We start from the raw sequence: 21,084 nt of genomic DNA, 5'->3' as shown, positions 1-21,084 counted from the left end.
TCATTACAGCAGACAAAAAACAAGAGAATGGGAGCAGTAACACTTATAAATCTTACCTTTCCTGGAGAGAGCTGCTGCTGCTGCTGCTGCTCAGGATGTGCATCTGGCTCTGATTTGTTTCCCTGTTTCCCTCTAGCAGCTGTGCATCCTTGGGTTAGCAAGTCCCAGAGCAAGGCCCCTTAGCAGAGTGCCTCCTGAGCAGTGTCTGTAAAACCCAGCAGCCAGGCTGTCCCAGCAGAGAGGGGAGCAGGGTGAGGAGGAGAAAACAGGCAAGTGCTCTTTAGCACAGAGTGTTGCTGGGGAGAAGTACATAGGTCACGGATTTTGTAAGAATGAGCAGTTGTGGAAGAGGACACATGTTTGCATGAGTAAGAGAATTGGGTATCAAGTAGAAATGAACTTGTCTCAGGATTAAGCAAAAGGCATCTGGATGTGTGTCTGGCACACAGACATCAATTCTGCTCTTGACTTGGACTCATCCCACACTTCACCTCTGCAAAAGGAACTTCAGGACAGAGCTCCTGTAGTGCCCAGCTGGCAGCAGCATTCAATGCTGCAGCACAGCAAACACTCACTGCAATACAAAGGAACAGTCGGGTCTCTCCAGCCCTCCAAGAGTTACATTTTTATCAGCAACCTTTACAATGATTTGCAGTCTTCCCTGAATATCAGGTATGTACAAAACTGATAGAATTTCCTGCTCAAAACTTGGTTTTTTTAAACATTGGAATAGCCAGACATACATTAAATCCATAAGGCTTTTCTGAGGGTTTCTGGAGCTTAAACAAAAGATGGGGATAGAACTTTCATTTGGGATGCTGTCTCCTTGGAGTGACTGACAAGAGAACAATTGCTAAGAAAGGGTGTAAGGTTGTTTTGTTTGTGGATACATATAGAAATATGATCCTCTCTGATCTTCTGAAATTAGGAGGTGTATTTCAGCATTCTATCCAACATTGCAGGGTTTGGTACATCCTGGCATGTGAATTTTGGGTTCTGTAGTGTTCATTAAAACTGTAACAACCTACCTTAACAAGCAGAGGAAGCTAATATTTCTTTTTGCAAACTGCAAAATCATTAATTATTAATTATGGATTGAAGTGATGTAATTTAGATCTGAATCTTAGATCCTCCTAGATTTCCAGTTTAGTCCTCTCTTTACAAGGATTTTGTGGGCTTGGCAGTGTTAGGTTAACAGCTGGACTCTGATCTTAATAAAGGACTTTTCAGCCAAAATGATTTTATGATTCAGCACATTATATTCAAATAGTTATAGTGTCTGTTCCCTTACTAGAAAAGATGCTCAGCTGCAGTTATTCAGAGCATCCATTTCAGGTCTGCTGTTTTCAACTGTCAGAGCTGGCTTCCTACCTTACCATGACAGTCAGTGAACCTCCCAGGAGAAGTAGAAAACTTATAAAATAATTTCTCTGAAAGCAGCAGTTAATTGGAAGGATCTCAAATTGATATGAGTAACAACAGTTTAATTGTCCCAGAGCAGTGAGCTGGTCTTTTGTATTTTGTGTTTATTAGTTTTTATTCTCCATTATATTATTGTCATTTATTTATTCTGCATTTCCAAGGACTCTGGCACTTATGAAACATAAATGTCCTTGATAAAAGCCATCCACAACACATGACAGGAAGTTTATCTTCCCTGGATTCACACAAATGTCTGAAACTAGAAAATCCCAGCCTGTGTGTACATACTTGCCATTTGGGATCTCTTGGGTAAAGCCAGGTCTGGTTATCTCTGAATGTAACATTGCCAGCAAAAGTACCTGTGGCAAAGGGAGGGCACAACAGTTTTAATTGCAGGGTAGAAACTATTTCTGTCAAATTATGATCCTGCTCTTGATGGCAACACACTTGTCAACTTGAGTGGGAGTTGGCTTGACTTCCTTGATTTCACTGTGTGAATCTGCTCGGGCAGTCCTGACTGCCTGATGTGACCTCCAGAGTATCTAAACTGTTATTTGTGTCTGGCAGTTTCTGGATTTCATTCTGAAATAGGATTTTCAGCCTGTCTAGTGCATTTCCCACTTGTTTTATGGACTGTTATCCACCCTTAGTTTTAGCACATTTGAATAGAAAATAAGAAATAATATTACATTCAGTTGACTGCAGAAGAAATTATAGGACACTGGGTGTAATTGCTGAAACTGGACTTGGTCAAAGTGTCAAATGGAGGTTTGGTTTTGCTTGCAGTTCTTGTCATTGGTCTGCTGGATGTAAAATGGCAGCTCTGCTAGCACTGAAGCTGATTTCAATATATATGCCAAGGCGAAATCAAGACTGGCTGGATGTAATTAGATATATATGATGCTGATTTGATCATTGACTTGCTAATTAATTCATCTTTTCATGTATGTATCTAGGGGTTTTTGAAATGTTGGGGGGGGCAGGTCCTAGTCAGGGTTTTGGGGGTTTTTTGCCTTAAACTTCTTTTCAGAGTGCAAACATGAGCAGCACATATGAAGTACTTTAATCTTCTCTCACTATTACCTTATTCCACAGGGCAGTCCAGAGCAGCTATGATCCCTCCAAAACAGCCCAGGCAACCCAAAGGAGCTTTGGATGATGCCATTGCCTTTGGAGGGCTGGCAGACCAGGAGACAGTGAACAACTTGCAGCCAACACCACCTCCACTGCCAAAGAAAACAATTCTGAGAGCGAACACAGAGCCAACTCCCCGAGACCTCCAGAAGCAGGCTCTGGAGAACAACCTGTGCATCATGGCCAACCCCACCTATGACATTGACACCAACTGGGAAGCGAGCAGCGCCTGCTCCTCGGTCAGCCTGGAGCTCAAGGTCCTGGACAACGAGTCGGGAGATTCCCTGGACAGGCCCTCAGAGAAGCTGAGAGCAGCCGCCTCGGCCACGAGCAGCGTTTCCAGCCTGGCCACGGGCAGCATCAAGGAGCGCTGCTCCACCAGCATGGAGTCGCTGAGCGGGCGGCGCCTGCCGCAGGCCAGGCAGGGCCGGGGCGTGCAGAAGCCGCAGAGACAGGCGCTCTACCGGGGCATCGAGAACAGGGACGAGGTGGTGGGCAAGATCCGCGGCCTGCACACTGACTCGCTCAAGAAGCTGGCGCTGAAGTGCGAGGATCTGTTCATGGCGGGCCAGAAGGACCAGCTGCGCTTCGGCGTGGACAGCTGGTCGGATTTCCGCCTCACCAGCGACAAGCCCTGCTGCGAGGCGGGGGATGCCGTGTACTACCCTGCCTCCTACGCCAAGGACCCCCTCAACAACTACGCTGTCAAGGTAGGGGGATTGGAGTAATGCTGACCTGCTGTCAGGGTAGGGGGCCTGCAGCAATGCTGTCAGTGCAGGGGGGGCTGGAGCAATGCTGACCCATTGTCAGGATAGGTGGGCTGGAGCAGTACTAACCCACTGTCAGGGTAGGGGGGCTGGAGCAATGCTGTCAGTGCAGGGGGGGCTGGAGCAATGCTGACCCATTGTCAGGGTAGGGGCTGGAGCAATGCTAACCCCTGTCAGGGTAGGAGGGCTGCAGAAATGCTCACCCACTGTCAGGGTAGAGGGGCTGGAGCAATGCTGTCATGGTAGAGGGGCTGGAGTGTTGGGGAAGATGAAACAGGAAAGCCTTATAAATATGATTGCCTAGCAAAAGGTTTTGAGACTATAGAACTGTAAGTGAGATGGAAATGAAAGCAAGCTTTGAGATCCCTTAGTTACTGAACAACAGGAAAACAACGGTGTGGCCGGCTGAAGGTAATCCCCTTTTGATGGAACAACACCCTCTGCAAGCAGGCAGGTCCAAGGGTCCAGCAGACCCTGCCAGCTTGGCAGAAGGGGCCCAAAGAGGAGTTTTTAGGGTTTAAAATGTAACACAGTATGATAATGTAGTGATTCTTATAGGCTGTATGGAAATGCTATAGGATTTGTATATTGTACTAGATTGGTTAGTGAGAATCAGAATATTCAACACAGAAGATGATTTATTGTATGGGAACGGGAACTTCGCCCTCTTGCCTCCTACCCCTTCTATTCTCTTACCCCTTTCACTCTCTTATGCTTTTGCTCTCTTGCCCTTTTACACTCTTACCCTCTCATCCTCTCTACCCCTCTCTTGGCCTGCTCTGAGCTGTGGCTGGCAGCTCCCAGCAGGGCCCTGCACCCAGGCCCTTTGCAATAAACCCCAAGTTCCACAACCTGGCTGCAGAGATCTGTGTCTCCGTCCATCCCGATGGTGCTACCCCCCGACGCTCCTACACTGGAGCAGTGCTAACCCACTGTCAGGGTAGGGGCTGGAGCAATGCTAACCCCTGTCAGGGTAGGGGGGCTGGAGCAATGCTAACCCCTGTCAGGGTAGGGGGGCTGCAGCAATGCTAACCCCCTGTCAGGGTAGGGACTGCAGCAGTGCTAACCCCAGGCATCAGTGGGAACTGTGACAGCAGCCACTCTGCTCCACATCCCATAGTGATAGGGCTGCTGCTGGCAGAGGTGAGAAGGAAGGTTCCCAAGATACAGGCTCTTCCTCCTGTCCACACCCATCTGTGCCATTGGTACCTGCTGTTTAATTGCATGTTTTTGTTGCAGCTCCAAAATGACCGAAAGAGAAATCAACACATCTTAGTCTTTACTGTGGTCACTGCTTAATGACATTTTGAAAGAAAAGCTGTGCTCTTTTAACATGTGTCGGCGGTTTTTTGGAAACTCACAATAACAAAATCCTTTGATTCACCTGCATGCAGAGGAAATTAAATCATCACTCCTAGCTAGGAAAGGTTTCCTAAAAATTTGAAAAGTTCTTCATTTTCAGAGCCATGTAATTTTAAATTAAATTCTAGGGCAATAGACCTTTCTGTTCCCATATAGGGTCTTAGATTTTCACCAGTGTTCATTACCAGCCTTTCAGAAGCTCTGCCTAGCCATCAGTGTTTGCCTTATAAATTCTTCAGCTAACACATTAAAGAAATAAGATTTACTAGATTTCCTACTAATATATGAGTGCTTAGCTGGCAGCTATCTCAGAAGATATTGTTATTTCATGGGCTTTTATATAGGTAGTTCTTTCTGAGTGCTGTAACTCTGCATTTCTCATTGCTTATCTGGTAGGAAGATAGTGAGGAGGACAGCTGAGACTCATAGCACTGTCAGGCTTCCTGTGTGACCTTGAGTAAATCACTGAACTTCTGACTCCTCCTTGTTGAAACTGAGATAAAACATTTATTGCCTGACCCAGATGTGTGAGGCCTGAGCTGTTATTCCTTTTATTTTACATACAAGGGTGGTGCTTTACAGGAATTAAACATTGTTACCACTCCTGCACGACTGTTTACAAGATACAAAAAACTGAAAGGTAAGATTGGTGCAGCTAATATTTTTCTGAGACCTGAAGAGGTATATTTTTAATGCAGATATCTGGATCTAACCATTTCTATTGTGTTAATTATTAAGGACTTCTTATTGGAAAAGATGTGAAATGAGATGTAGATGTGTTGGAGCTGCCATGAGCAGTGGTACAGAGCAGGCAAGGAGAGCCAGCCCATGAGCCTGCCTGCAGTCAGCTGTGCTTCAGAATCAGCACTGGCATTGCTCATGGCTGGTTTGGAGGGTTTTGCTTTAATACAATGATGCAAAATGATTCCTTCTAGGGCCCAAAGTGGTATTTTTCTCTATTGGCAGGTTTGAGTTATCACTAATGTGATATCTCTTTGCACATCACAGATGTGCCTGTACAATATTCCCTGTGCCATTGGTCTGTTATCTCCTGTCCTCCACAATACATTTCCCTTGTAGAAAGCCAGAGAGAAGAAAGAAAGCGGGGTAACATGGTCAAATAGGTGCTACATTTTTTTTCATAATTCAGATTTCTTAAAAATAGTTCTCTGACTAACAAGGGCTGTTGCCTGGTAATAGATGTGAGTGAAGTATGCACAAAATACCCTTGAGGCAGAGGTCACCAGGAGCTGTTGTGCTGCTAGGATGAGAGGAAAAGTTCCTCTTGAAAATACCCCCCTGGCACTTACTGTGCTAGAGGAAGGTGTTGGCCCCAAGCTGATCTTTGGCTTATAAACCATCAGTCCAGGATCAGATTTGTCCAAAAGCTCATAACCACAGATTGCTGTTTCATTACACAGAGATTTGGGGAATTTAGCTTTAACAAATATGCTAGTTTTTACTACCATGGGTGTATTTTGTGTGAGCCAAATTACAATAATCTACCTTCAACAAATAACCTATGTCTTCCTGCCACTTTAAATCCCTTATCCCCAAAACAGGGTAGAAAAAGCAGTGAAATGAAAATTGCTGGTGTGCCAATTGAATCCAAAACAGTCTTCCTGTTATTTTGGATCAAGTCTTAGAAATACTCTTTGAAAGTGGAGCCACATCTCTGGGTGGTGTAAATTAATGTAGCTCTTTTGAGTTTTACAGAACTACCCAAGCAACACTGCCTAACAATTCAGACAGTTCCCAAATTTTATGATTTTAATATTAGATCTGAGAAACAATGTCATAATGAGATTTTTAAAATTATTATTCTCTTTGTAGAAAATCAGAGATTCACCCCCAAACAGTGCTAATACTCTTGATACCTAAAATTTGCATTTTAATATTCTATTTCCAAAAATATAGTTACAAAAGCATTGTTAAAAATTCAGCTGTGACCATTTAACTACTGCTGAATCAAATTTAGAACAATGAATGATTTGTAGAGGTGAATGTACCAGTGCACTTTTCCATTCTGGTGGTTTCACCAGTAAAAGTTGCTCTGATAAATTTGTTGGAGAACGAGCACAACTTGTTCTGTTGGGGTGGATATGAGAGGAAACATTCATAGGGGGTGTTGTTTCCCAGCACTTTATTTTGCTTTTTACTTCAACTCTCACCTAATCTGCTAGTAAACACCCAGTGCAAAAATAGCTGCAGGAAGCCATGTGGAAATTATTTTGACTGAAACATTAGAAATAAAACCAGTACATAAGTCGTGATCAGAAAAGTAGTTTTTCAAATGGAAAAATAAAAGTTCCCTTTCAAGAAAGGTTGCCATAAAATTCCAGCCCCTGAGGTGTTTTTCTTTCACCTAAGTGCAGTACCACCTTCTAAGCTGTTGGTAGATCTGGGGCAATATGGATGAACATTCCCCTGAAACCACAGTGTTATCAGTAATTCCAAATATGTGGTGAAAAGGTTACACCAAAGTAAAAGCAGCACAGAGCACCAGCAGATTGGATGAGTTCTGTTCTCAGTGTCCTGACATGAATTGAATAAAGCACTGATGTGGTAGGGACATCTTTTATTAAAAGATAAATAAATAAATTCGATTACTCAGAAGGAATAACAGACACTATGACTACTGTGTCAGTGCCATAAACTGGTTCCACTTTCAGAATTAAACTCTCAAAGCAGACCTGTCCAGTGTCACAGCTGACTCACAGAAGCCATGATTCAGAGTGCAGACAGAACAACAGCCATAAAAGCCAGCTGGCTGTGGCCACAGCACGTGTGGCAGTGCTGCTCAGGTGGGTAACAGCAACTGCAGGGGTGCAGACAGCTCACAAGGAGCAGTTCAGATTTATTGCTTTGATTGCTGCAGGGCAGCAGAAGTTCTAGCAGTAAAACCTGAGGATTCCTGGTAATGTTTGTGTTTGTGTCCCAGGTATAGAACACAGGAATGCAGAAGTAAGCAGCACTGGGCTGAACTTGGGAGGTTCATACTGCAGCTGACAATTACGTCCTAGTCATGTGTAGTTTGTCTCAGTGTGCTAAGGTGGTTTTATTTGGTAATTCAGGTTCCTAGTGGAGCTTCCTGTCAGAAGGATTGTTAAAGGCTGTCCCAGAACTCTGTGCTTCAGATCAAAACAAAGCAATGTACATTCAACTTCCAGCCCATTCCCAGTTCAGTCACAGCAAAACAGAATTCTGTGTTTTGGCACATCATTAAAAAGTCAAAGCTCTATTCAAAGGCCAGATCAAGAAAATGAGGTCAATCAGAGATCAAACTGGCCTCCTTGGAAAACAAGGTTGTGCCAAGAACAAGCTATCAATTTGGGATTAGCAAGCTTTCATTCTACACAGAATTTCATTTGCAGTTGTCCCTCTGTGCAATACAACAAAGTGGCACAGATGGTGCAGTCTTTGTGATCTTCTGTGTTTCTCATTTTTCAGTGCTTGCAAATTCATTTCCCACAATCCTGGTGGTGCTGTGAGTTCACTGCTGCTGTGTGAAATGCACAGGACAGAGTGGGAATGAGATTCCCTGCTGGGGAAGGGAGAGGCAGCTGATGGCACTGTGAGCCACAGCACTCATAAAGGAAGAAGAAAGGTAACACAGAACATTTTGTAGAAGCTCTGAAATGTTCAAATCCTGCTTCTTGGGCTGGGAGCACTGAGGAAAACTGAAATGGCAGGGTATAAGGAAACCTGTCCTGTCCCTATAAACATGACAGATGTTTAGTTCATGTGGATGCAATAAGGAAAAGATACATGATGACAATGCATTCCAGTGAAAAGGAAGTTGGATACTTTGCATTCCTTCCTACTTGTACTCTCCTTTTTTCTCATTGCTTTCTTGCGTCATATGGAAGGGTTTTTCATCAACATTGCTTCATCTTTTGAGCAACCAGCTCTTTATCAGCTCATGAAATAAGGCTGGCCAAGCCCTTATCAACACCTTCCTTTCAGCTGTTATCACATACCATATCTTCATAGCTCAGCTGGATGTATTTCATTAAAGCAAGTAGCAAATGACTCATTGATCCTACTTTCTGTGTTAGTGTTTTAGTCAAAGTGTTTTCACCTTTTCTTCCTGTGCCAAAAAAACAGGTATTCAGCATGTTCTCCATGTAAAAGGCTACAGGATTTCCATCTTTTTGAGTTGATGACTGGAACAGAAAAAAGCTTTAAAAATGCAAAGGAAAATAGGCTATATATTTTTTCCCAGCTTTGACACAGAATTAACCATCACAAGCAGAAAAGCAGGTCTGTGTGCACTCCTTTAGCAATTCATCACCAGCAGCTGAAAATACTTGCTAGGGAGGCCAATAAATTTCACTTTTTTTCCCTAATTGTTTTCAAATGTGAATACTGACTCCAACTCAAACCATTTTGAAAGTTTAAAATCTTTGTCATTCAGATGGTAGTTTTAGGTGATAGTGGAGTTATTCCAGTACAAAAGGCTTGGGTGAGAATAATTACCCATTGATGGTATTAGAGCAGTATTTACTGTTCTATTGCAAAATCATAATATAAAGTAGACTTCTGAGTAGAACCTGCAATGTAAAAGAATCTGAATAGTGCAATGCCAAACCCCAAGACTTACCTGAAGAGAAGCCAGACACTTACAGGAGCATCAGATAACTGCAGGTCTGTCTTCTAGAAACTGCTTTACGAATTCAGACAGGTGTCTGATTTGTTATCACACTCTGAGTTTGGGGGCTGCCTGCAGAAAGCCCAGCTTTCCCTTCCTCCTGACAATTGCAGGGTGCCCAGTGTACAGATTTTAGTGTTTGTGTAGTCAGCAGTTTAATCAGCCTGAAATAACCCAGCTGCCTCTTCCACTTCTCACTTCATGGTGTTTGTAAACAAAAAGCAAGAAGCAGAAAATACATCTCAAATCAGATCTCAGCTCTCCTGTCTTTGCAGATACTGAATGCAGGTTCATGTACCCTTCTACTTCTCTGTATTAAACAAGAGGGCTGGAAGTGTCCAAAAGCCATCAATGTTGGCCATTTGTGGGATTGGAGATTTTTTCCCTATATTGGTTGGATTCCTTAACAGCACAATAAGGAGGGAAAATCTTTTTTAATGAGTGCAGTCATTTTAGTATCAGTTTTAATCATTATTCTGTTTAGTATTTAATGTTTGTTGATAACTTAAATTCTGTTTTATTGCTATAGAGAGGAGTCTGAAGCAAGACCTCATGAAATTTAAGAACTGATTTTCGGGAAAGCTTGGCCCTGCTGTGGCTTCCTGCTTTAGAGTGGACAGTGCTCTGAATGTTTTCAAGAACACATGGAGTTAGTAATGTAACTTATTCTTCCTGCAAAGTGTTCTTGGACACTTGGACACAATGATCCTGCAAAGAGGATCATTGGACACAAAGCTTTGTTCTGCTGAATGCTGGAGCTGCAATTCTGAATTCATTATAGGTACCACTCTTGAGAAAGATCTCATACATGGGGAGAATCCAGAAAGAGCAACACAAATCAGAGGATTAGGAACAAAAATAGGAGAAGTAAGGGCTGGGTATTTTCAAAAATCAGCAAAGATGGGGGAAGTTATATTTTCCCCAGTTGTAAAGGTATCATATTCAAGGATGGGAATCAGGAATCAATTTTTAGCCAATCAGCAAGAAGAAGGGCTGTCACTTCATTGTGAAGTTGATATAGGATTGAATAGTGGAAAGAAAAATAGAGAAGATAGAGAACTGCTTTGGGGTGGGTTTAGTAGGCTGGAGAGGTCATCTCAGGGATGACCAGACAGAGGAGACTGGCCTTGCAGGCCCCTGGCTCAGGAAAAACACCCTCTGCACCAACAGCTGGATGCCTTTGGATGCAGATGTGCATGGCCAGCCATTTCTAAAAGAGAAGAAAGCACCAGCACATCCATAAAGCATGGATCAAAGTGTGCTTCTCTACTCTCACAGAAGCTTGGCCCTGCTTACTAAGATGAGGGAACCAAAGCTGATTTTGAGAGGTGCAGATCCTATCTCCAACTTCACCTGAAATAGTAGTAAATCTGAGAGCATTCTCTGAAGTAGGAAAAAGAGGCTGCCTAGGGCTAAAATTAGAAACTAGGTGAAAGTCTTGATTCCTTTGCTTTTCTTTTCTTGTTGGCAAGGAAAAATCCTTTCCATAAGCTTTTTAAAAAGCCTTACATTCACCAAACTGAGATGTGTATATTGTTTTCAGAGCACATACTTTGTGGATTGTATATTCCTAGCAGAATATCAGTTTTAGCTGATTGGTGGCACTGAAAATCCTCTGTGGATTAAGAAATAGAGTGCAGTACCTAAGGCCAAATGTAGTTCTCAACATTTTTTATCAGCAAGTAAACTTGACTTTAAAATTAAACTCTTTCAGAATGAGGTTTTTTGTTGTTTTTTTCTTATTAGGTCACTTAAGTATTTTTTAAAACTAAAGGCTGAATTACAACATGCTGAACGTTTTCTGCAGTTGGAATTGAGTATTCCCATGACTGGATGTGCAACAAAAAGGCCATGGACTTGAAGGGCATAGAAGATGGAACAATTTTGTTTTCCTTAATAGCTCTTCTCCCAGTCAGATTTGATACACACCATGTGTGTACATTCAACACATATATATGAGTCTGTCTGTACAGCTTTTCTAGTTCTGGCTTCTGTGCAGTATTAAGTATTTAATCAATCTGGGGACTTCAGTCTCAAAGACAATCAGCTAGCATTTTCTTTTTCTATATAATTCAAAGGTTATTCCTATATTTTTGCCTCTATAACCCTTGAGAGTAGAGACTGGGGGCACACATACCACTGAGAACTCACTTCACCTCTAACAGGGTAAAATACATTTGGAAATCTAAGTGAGCAAAAGCCACTGTATAAACAGGGTAAGGATCAACATTTCCTCTCATAAATAAAATAAAATTGACTAGAAAATGGATTTTTCAAATCAGTTTTGTGGGTTTGTGGCAGTTACAAACAGGCAGTTTTAGTGTACATAATGAGTAGGGAAATGTGAGTGCTTGTGAAGTATGGCAATATGCAGAGATTCAAAGATAAGAGGACAATCAGAATGTTGGTACAAATTTTGTCTGAGTTCCTGTGGTTATCTGACAATGCAGTTTTCTGATCAACTACCATAAAAGATTAAATCTTGCATTTATATTTCTTAACCACACAAGCATGTAAAGTATGAAAAATTTATGTGTGTGTTACTGAAAGGCAGGTTTATAACTTAGCTGCAGAAGTTCTGAGAGGGGGAAAATGAGAAACAGGAAGAAAAATCACCTAATGCTTCCATTTGGGGCTGGGATGAGATCTGGGTTTCTTGGAGGTGGTGACTGTGTAGAACAAGTGCTGACCTTGGTATCTGGCTTTCCTTGGTTCCAGAGATGAGCTAAGGGAAGCTGTAGCTTCATCTGGAGAGAAATTACGGCCTCTTTTTTCTTCTCTGAGTTTTGCACTTAAAACCTGTTGGTGCATTACAGCAAGTGAATATTTAGACTCTAACCATGTAAAAGATCAAAACATACACCTAACCTTACATGCTGTGAATGTTCTCTCTGAATTTAGTAGAACTAAGGTTAATATGCAAAGGTCAAGACAGCTGAGTCTTTGTAATTTTAATCAGTTAATGCCTTAAAAACAGAGGCACTAGCGGGGCTTGTCCAGTGACTTTTGTCAGAGGTTGGAGCTGCCAGTTGTTATGGGAGTGCAAACAATTCATAAGGATAATTACTATGTTGATAATGTATATATCAATAAGATACTTCTGGACATAAATACAGTACATATGGCAAAAAAGCAAACCATAATTTGGATCTTGATAATTGGTTGAAAGCAATTAAGGTACCATGTTGTACTGATTGTCCATTCATCACCTGAGCCAAGTCTGCCTGGCAGCAGCCTGTGCATGCACACATGCACCCCTCAGTGCAGACACACTGCACTGCTGCAGCTCATGGATTTCAGTTCCACTTACCATGGGCAAGGAGCAAACATCAGTCACGCAGCTGACAGGGCTTGACTTGTTATGCCATGCTCACTCAGCCATGTGCAAGTGTTTGGTCAAATGCTTTATGCATATTTCTTTGTATCCCCTATTGCTGTTGATTATTTTTGTCTTGTTCAAGCTTCACACAAAGCTGAGAGAACTTGCAATAAAATGATACAGCTAAACAAGTGACTGTAAAAAAGCTTTGCTGTGCATTTACCATGTTCTGATTAAAAACCAGAATTGTATTTTGCATTGGATCATCTGTGCAGATGCCTGCATGTATTGCTCTGCAGTTGCTTACTGGCCAGTGAGAGCTGTTTGGGTGCCTTAAGACAGTCTGCCAAGGTCAGTTCATTAAAAAAATGTTCATTGCTCATGTTTAGGCCTAGACTGGAGATCCCGTCAGCAAAGTACATATTAAAAAATATATATAGAATTTAGGAATTAAAGAATGATGTCTGTTGTGTTTGTTTCCCCCAGATCTGTAAGAGCAAGGCCAAGGAGTCCCAGCAGTATTACCACAGCCTGTCCATCCGGCAGAGCCTGGCTATCAACTTCAACATCCAGCAGGACTGTGGCCATTTCCTGGCAGAGGTGCCCATGCGCCTCCTTCCCTGGGAGGATGACGACGCAGCGGACGTGGAAGAAGAGCGGGAAGAAGAGGAGAAAGAGGCTGAGCAGAAGAACAAGGACAGTGCCTGCAGCCCAGAGGGCTCGTGCAGGGACAGCCCCAGCAGGCAGGGCACCCTGAGCAAGCCCCGCAGCCGCGTGGTGGTGATCACGCGCGAGGTGCCGCAGCTCACCGTGGCCGACTTCGTACGCGACTCCACGGCCCGGCACAGCAAGAGCCCCGACCTGTACGAGAGACAGGTGTGCCTGCTGCTCCTGCAGCTGTGCCTGGGCCTCGAGCACCTGAAGCCCTACCACATCACCCACTGTGACCTGCGCCTGGAGAACCTGCTGCTGGTTCACTCCAGGCCGGGAGGCAGCCCCCTGAGCCCCGAGGCCACGGAGCCCAATCCCAACACTGCCTGCCCGGCCAGATTAATTGTGAGCAACTTCTCGCAGGCCAAGCAGAAGAGTCACATGGTGGACCCTGAGGTCCTGCGGGATCAGTCCCGCCTGGCGCCAGAAATCATCACTGCAACGCAGTACAAGAAGTGTGATGAGTTCCAGACTGGCATCCTCATCTATGAAATGCTGCACTTACCCAACCCCTTTGATGAGAATCCAGAGCTGAAAGAGAAGGAGTACACTTGTGCCGATCTCCCCAAGATTCCTTGCCGTTCCCTCTACTCGCAAGGGCTTCAACAACTCGCCAGCTGCCTGCTGAATCCCAACCCTTCAGAGAGGATCTTGATATCAGAAGCCAAAGGAATCCTTCAGTGTCTGCTTTGGGGCCCACGTGAGGACTTGTTCCATGCTCTCAGTACATCTTCCAACCCCTCACGGAGAGATGCCATACTTCAGAACTGGCTCGATATAAAAAGGACGCTGCTGATGATCAAGTTTGCAGAGAAGTCCTTGGAGAGGGACTGTGGAATTATTCTGGAAGACTGGCTTTGTTGTCAGTATCTGGCTTTTGCCACTACAGACTCACTTCATCGCATTGTGAGACTCATGAAGCAGCACTAGTTGTAGAGCCTGTTGCTTTTCGTGAAGCATCCCCACCTCTGCCCAGCCCTCACTCCAGCCTGCACTAGGGCTCACACTTTGTACAGTGGTTACCCAACAGCCTAGACAATGAAGCCAGCAACTCTGAGCAAATAGGTTCTAATTGGAGAAATTGCATCCTGTATCAAGTATGACAGAAACTTTACTTTTTTGCCAGGCCTGCTAGGGATTGATCACATACACAACTGCATTTGGATCAGACAGTATGTAACTTGATTCATATCTGGCTGACAAGGAGAGCAAGCTTTGATACCACTATTTCTACCACTACAGTAAACAAATTGCCCTCCTCTTCTGGGTAGTTTCTGTCATTTCCTACATAGCATTGATTAGTGAATAGCAGTGACCATAAGCAGAGATGGATTAGTGGTGAATGTGAGATGAATTATCCACCATGCCACAGAACACTCATTTGCTTTCACTCCACGTACCACACATTTCCTCTCAGTTTGGTCAGTCCCCCACAGCAGGCTGTGCTCCTCTTTCCTTTGGTCTCAACCAAACAGGTTCTGATCTTTCTCTTACACTTTACACCACCTGTACTTTCCTCCCCAGATGTGGTTTTCTCACTGAGCATGGCAAGTGTCAGTGAGCAGTAAGCACCTGTGTTCAGTCCTCTTCCCTCCTCCTCTGCCTCATTGCCTACCCATATCCTTTCCAACCATGGATCCACAATTTCATCAATGCTGCCTTAATCACACCATTACCCTTAGCTTGAGACCTGTGCATTAAAAAGCAGCTTATGCACACTTTATACTATTTTGTAGGCAACTTTCACCAGTCTGAACTGTTGATGTACTGTAGCCATAACCACATTTATACAAGAACAATACAATACATGGTGGACCCTTGAAATTCCCCTTCCATTGCAAAAAGCACTAAAGCCTGACTTGAAATGGATGGGACGTACATAACCTTCTCTGACAATCACTGCTATGAATCAGGGATGAAAATTAAAGCCACCTCTTCTGTTTTGGTTTGCTCTGCTCTTGTCACTTATGCCATACTGCAAAGTGAGACTGAAATTGGCTCTGCAGGTTTGTTGGCAGGAGATAGAAATGTTTAGAGGTTGTCTGTGTGTAGCTAACAGGCAACATGGAGATACTTGTACTGCAGACACAGTTCTCTGAAGGGTAAGAACAAGGGTGCAAAAACACTGTTGTTTAATTATGGAGGGAGCTGTTAAGTTTGGCAGCCACAACCAACAGCGCATCATGATCCACATTTCCTGCAGCAGTGCTTGGCTGCCCATCTCTTGTCTGCTGTAACCAGTGTTTTATCATGTTGCTATGGACAACACCCGAAAAATGGAATGTTGTCAGAAGAGCTCAAAGAGCATCACAGACAAAGTTTTGGACTAGAGCAGGAATTAGTGAGGATTGAAGAGTCAGATTTTTAAAACTGCAACTTGAAGGAGCTTTTTCACTTTTCAAGGCCACTGCTGACTTCCTTCTGTGCCCTAAGAGCCATTTCCCATGGAACCTCTGCACAGACAATATCTTTGCTCAGTATTGGTAGGCTAGGAGTTGTTTTCCAAGTTGCTCTGAAGAATGGATCTGGATGCAGAGGGAAAAGCAATCCTGAATATTGTGACCCGGGTAATGGAAAGCAGACAGCCGTAGTTATGAGCCTGTGCTTCTCTCCTATGGATCTATGTGCAATTCTTGTATTATTTTTTAAAGCTGTACATTACAGTGTTCACTTTACACACCAGCCTTTACCTGATGCTAGATCTGCAGCCCCTTCCTTTACTTCCCTGGCATATAAATGCACAGATATCCATGTGTTCTTTTTATGGATTGATGTTCCATTGTAATTGTTAAAACTGTGAGGAATCAATTCACTTCAGCCTTGAAACAAATAGCCACTTTATACAACATATGCATTCTTGGACCACATGCATGGAAGCTGAACAAACAGTCGTGCAGGCTCAAAGTCAGCGAGAGTAGCTCTGGATGCACGGCGCTCATCGAGGGCTGACGTGTCTGTGATTCTGCTCTGGCACCTCTCAGAGCTCAGCTCAATGGCCTGTGGAACCTACATTGATTGTGCCCTAGTATAGACTGTCTTCGTTACCTTTCTCAAGATTTTTTTGAAACTTCTGATTGTTCTTTTGTTTGATTCACCTGTATCAGTGAAGGATCAGGCAAGGATGAGGATAATATATTTTAATGTGATATGTATGTTTTTCTTTCTCTTTTTGGCAAGAAGGTTAGGATGGTGGCATTGATGCAGAAAAACAGGACAGTGCATTAAAAGCCCAAGTGCAATGTATGTAGTTGAAGTACTTCCTCTACATCAGGAAAGAAGGTTTCTGCACTACTGCTGAGCAGCTTGTAGAAGAACCTTTACAAAGAATCTCCTGTTCAGTGCAGCCCTGCTTTATCTGGACACAGGAGGGCAATGCTCCCATAGTTCACACCCACCGAGCATGGCAAGTCACTTGTGTACTACCTGCTAGCTATTAGTGCCAGTGTGCTGAGCTGCCAGTGGGGCTTCTTGTTCTCTGTGGTCTGGTTTTGTGTCTGTTCCGTGGTGTGTGTGCACCTGACTTCCCAGCTAGCTCACATAGGCATAGGAGTAACTCTTGGACCACCTGGCATTGCAGTGGGGCAGTCCCTGGATCCTCTGGGTGTTGCCATGTTTAGGGACACGTGTTCCCTCTGTCACTGTGATGTCAACACGCACATGCAGAGTTGGATTTTGAATGTTGTACAAGCATAGGTATTAATGCAGCTGGTCCAAGGCCTTTGTATCTCTAGCTATCTAACTTCAGTTTGTATCTTTTGTGATGCACCAATACTCATTTTAGCTCTGCAGTATAACCAAGCATGGATAGATGTTCACTACCAACCTCTTTCTTGTGCAGCACTGGGTAAACTTTAGCAATTTGTAATGTTGTGTGGTTTTTTTCTTTAAAAAAGAAAGAATGGCCAATGTAATCGGACCCTATCTGGCCTGAGTTCTTCCTTGAGGAGCTTGAGGCTGACTTTGCAGATCTGCCCATAACTGATGATTGCAACTGTGTTTGTGGTGGTTCTCCATCTTGGCACCAGATTGTGCCACATAAATACACAAGAATGTATGCATTAAACTGATTGTAAACAAATCCTAAGAATGCTACAGCATAATTGCTAAGCAAAAGGAAAAAAACCCGCTCTGTTTGTAACAGGATCCTGTGTATGGCAGGAACAAAACCCCTGGCTGTGCATGTTAGAACATACTTGAATATGTGCACAGATCTTGAATTTTTTTTTAGCAATGTCGCACTTTCAGTTGAGCTCAAGAAATAGGAAGAGCTGCAAATCTAAGATAACAGTATTGACTGTAAATATATATTTTTCTATTAATAAAAGCTGTCATTCAAATATTTTTAACATTAACTCTAAAGATTTTTCCAGTGGAAACTAATTTCTGGAAAAATCAAATGCTTGTTTGAAGAATTATGATGAGTGGTTTCTGATCCTTTTAGAGCCATTTAAACCCTCTCTAATATTACAGAGAGAGCACAGTGATTGGATTCACAATATTTAGTGCCTTGTCAAAAACCTGAAATGTAGCTGGTCAGTGGGTGGAAATCTTACTCTTTTCATAACAGCCCTAGAAATAATACTGCCCATGTAAAGATGCAAACGACTTACAAAATTAAATGCTGTACTTTGTATGATACTGGGTTGATCTATTCCATAGGATTTGTGTGAACGGGTTCCTTTAAGTTGCTTGTAGTACAGCATAAACCTGAAGTAACAAAACTGTGGTGTTTCACATTTGGGATCTGGAACAGGGAGAATACCAGTGGATGCCAAGGCAGCTGTTGCAGCCTGACCAGGCACAGGAGAAGCCTCTTACTCTGACAATCTCTGCAGCCACTCGGTGCTGTGCTGGCCAGGGGGGCTGGCTGGGGGCAGCAGGGAGGGGGGAATGTGCTGCTCCTGCTGCACTGCACCCTGGGCTGTGCTGGGAAATGCAAACCTCTGTTCCAACAGGAGTGCTGCAAGATCTGCTCCTGAGGTGATATGGAAAGTGGCTTCGTTTTGTATTTCTTAAATGGGAATTACTTCTTACTAATTGTCTGTCAAGCCTCAGATCTGATCCAGTCAATATGCACAACCAGGTGAATTTAAAGAGACTCTACTGGTAAAAGCTTGCCTATAAACTTGCAGGAATGAGGGAATCCAGAATTTTCTTCTGGAGCCCCTGGAATGTCCAAATACAGAAGCCTGGTCTCACTTCAGTGTTCACACTGATGAAATCAGTAACTCCAGCCAGGATACCATTGCTGCCCCACAGAGAAGAGTGCAGGTAGCATTTACAAAAATGTTCCACCTTAAATCTTTTATGCTCCACACATCCTACCCACAAAGTATGAATGGATCATCTTGATGTGTTAATACAAGAGAATTCCTACATATTATAGAGAAAAATATATTATTTAAATAAAATATGTGTGTTAGCGTTCAGCTACCTGCAGAATGTATTCAGTAGCTTCATACTGTAGGTCCTTAATTTTAATGTGTATTTGCTGCTGAAATAAAATGTATCTGGTTCTGAATTCTTGTGCTGAGATTCCCATCTAAATTAATTTTTTTTTATAATAACAAATCCTTATGTAAATATAAAATAAATGATCCTGTTTTTATTTAAATCAGTTTTAAGTCTTCTGAGGGATACAGTTGAAACTGAGTCAGACCTTTTAATGCACTTTCTTTTCCCCCTTTCTCTAAATTGATTGTTTCTCAGTACAACCAGGACTTTACTGCATGACTAGACTGTCAGTTTTACTCAGGTTTTGCAGAGGTGGTGCTGGTTCTGCTGAAACTCCTGTAAGACCTGGAGCACAATCAGAGCCCTCCAGCCAGCACAGAGATGTGATTGTGATCTAGTTATGCAGTAAGATAACATCAAAGTACAGAATAGAATTTTAAATACCTCTATAAAAATACACCTGTGGAAATATTCTGTAAACACTCATGTGGATTACAAAGACTTCAAGCAAAGAATACACAAAAAAAATACTTTTCAAAACACTGGGGAGAAGTTTCATAAGGGCACCCTCAACTCCAAAAGAAGGAGCAAGTCTTTTTCCCTGCTGTGCTGCAGAGAATTTCTGGTAGACATTTGTATGGATGTTCTTACTCACCTGGATGCAGTGTTAGAAGGATGGTGATTTTGAGTAGGTGTAGAATGTAATTTAAATCATTTCCTGTAAGTCTCCTTGCATTGGTGCTCCACTCAGAATTTACCTGGAAACCACAGAATGCTTTCAGATCAAGCAGAGTTGTCAGTGAGAAATTAAATACTCAACTTACCTGTACATAAGCATTTTACCACTCTACAGAATTTGAGAATTTGGTTTTTACTTCAGACTATACAGATTTTTTTTTCCATAAATTTAAGGGGAAGATTTCAGGGATTTAGAAGAGGTTGGACCTTTTTTTAAATATGGAAGAAATATTTGTTCATAAATATATATATACATACATATATATATATGAGTGCATGTGGGCATGTTTTAATATATATGTATGTATATGAATTTTTTATCCCAAAAGTATTCTTTGCCCCTTTTTGCTTGAAAAAATATATATATTATATATTGTATATATAATATATATTCTAAGAGTGTGTAAATTTTAATATAGTAATTTCATAAATAACACCTCTTCAAAAACTACTCTAAACTTCTGTTTCCTTGTCCTTTGGATTGTTGGTCTTAGAAAGTTTTGCAGTTGAAATTCTTGGGTTTTTTTCTTTTAAAACTTAATTATGCTGAGCATTTAAGAATATGTTCTTGTTTTTAGTAAAAGGGGGAAATTTATTTTTAAATTGGGGATTCCAAAATCAGTGAACTTTTATAAATGGGATTTCTTTAAATGCCTTGAATAAGGGAATTTCTTTTAATTTCTTTTTTCAGTTCCATTCTTGTGGGTAATTTGTATTTGGAATTCCTGGTTGCATTGCTTTATCTGGTGCTTCATATTGATATTTACACATTTTTATATAAATAAGCATATAAACTTCAAGCCTTCCTTTGTGATCAGGGGCAGTTACACTCTGGTTTGCTGTGGTACTTTGCTGTGTACTCCGTGGCATTCATGTTACTGTGTAAATAAACTAGTTTTATTACACTCCAAATCAAACTTGCCATTGCCTGATTTTCTCCCTTCCCAGGTAATGAAACAAAACTGTGTATTTCTGAGGCAAATGCACGTGGCCAGTGCAGCTGAGGGTTTATCCACGAGCAGCTGGGTTGGCAGCAGCAGTGCAGGTGTGGCAGGTGCCCACCAGGCCACACATCCCAGCTGCAGGAGCTGCCAGTGCTGGGACACTGCCCCAGCTCCCACCTCTGGCATTGCCCCAGGAGCCTCACCATGGCTGGCACCATTTCAGCTCCATCTGGCAAGTGGCAGCCACAGCCCAGAAATAAACTGGCCACCAGTGGCTGCTGTTGATTGAGCCAGTGTCTTGTAAGGCCTGCTTGCAGAGAAGTGACTTGGCATGTTAATGACAACGGCCACACTGGGGACAACCCTTGGCATGTGAGGAGCTGAGCCAAAGTTAGAGATTTCCCTAGAGTGGACAGGGTTTAAATGACCTGCTGTGAAGGAATAAAAATACTCTTAAGTCAAATTTTTATGTGCAGGGACAAAGCAGGAGGATGCCTCCAAGGCAGTCTGCGGTGGAATTCATTGTGTCTGATCTGTTACCTTGAAGCATCCAACCTGATGGAGAGTCTGTGGGAAACAGAT

At 42.7% G+C, this 21,084-nt stretch overlaps 1 protein-coding gene and 1 long non-coding RNA gene across 3 annotated transcripts in view; one reads left to right on the top strand and one right to left on the bottom strand.

The window, feature by feature from the left end:
• The window catches only part of LOC132079706 (uncharacterized), a 31,703-nt gene extending 31,515 nt beyond the window's left edge, over positions 1 to 188 (bottom strand). Inside the window, exon 1 of the long non-coding RNA XR_009419442.1 lies at positions 57 to 188. This is a non-coding gene — a long non-coding RNA (uncharacterized LOC132079706). The remainder of the gene's footprint in view (positions 1 to 56) is intronic.
• Positions 1 to 20,475, top strand: part of PEAK1 (pseudopodium enriched atypical kinase 1) — a 111,490-nt gene extending 91,015 nt beyond the window's left edge. For both annotated transcript variants that reach the window (XM_059482468.1, XM_059482467.1), the window contains 2 exons: positions 2,518 to 3,266; positions 13,142 to 20,475. In XM_059482468.1, coding sequence (XP_059338451.1) covers positions 2,518 to 3,266; positions 13,142 to 14,296 — 1,904 coding nt within the window. In that variant the 3' untranslated portion in view covers positions 14,297 to 20,475. The remainder of the gene's footprint in view (positions 1 to 2,517; positions 3,267 to 13,141) is intronic.
• Positions 20,476 to 21,084: the final 609 nt, after the last annotated feature.

The sequence above is a fragment of the Ammospiza nelsoni genome, chromosome 14 (assembly GCF_027579445.1).
Source record: "Ammospiza nelsoni isolate bAmmNel1 chromosome 14, bAmmNel1.pri, whole genome shotgun sequence".
Taxonomy (NCBI): domain Eukaryota; kingdom Metazoa; phylum Chordata; class Aves; order Passeriformes; family Passerellidae; genus Ammospiza; species Ammospiza nelsoni.
This window is presented reverse-complemented; position numbering and strand designations above follow the sequence as displayed.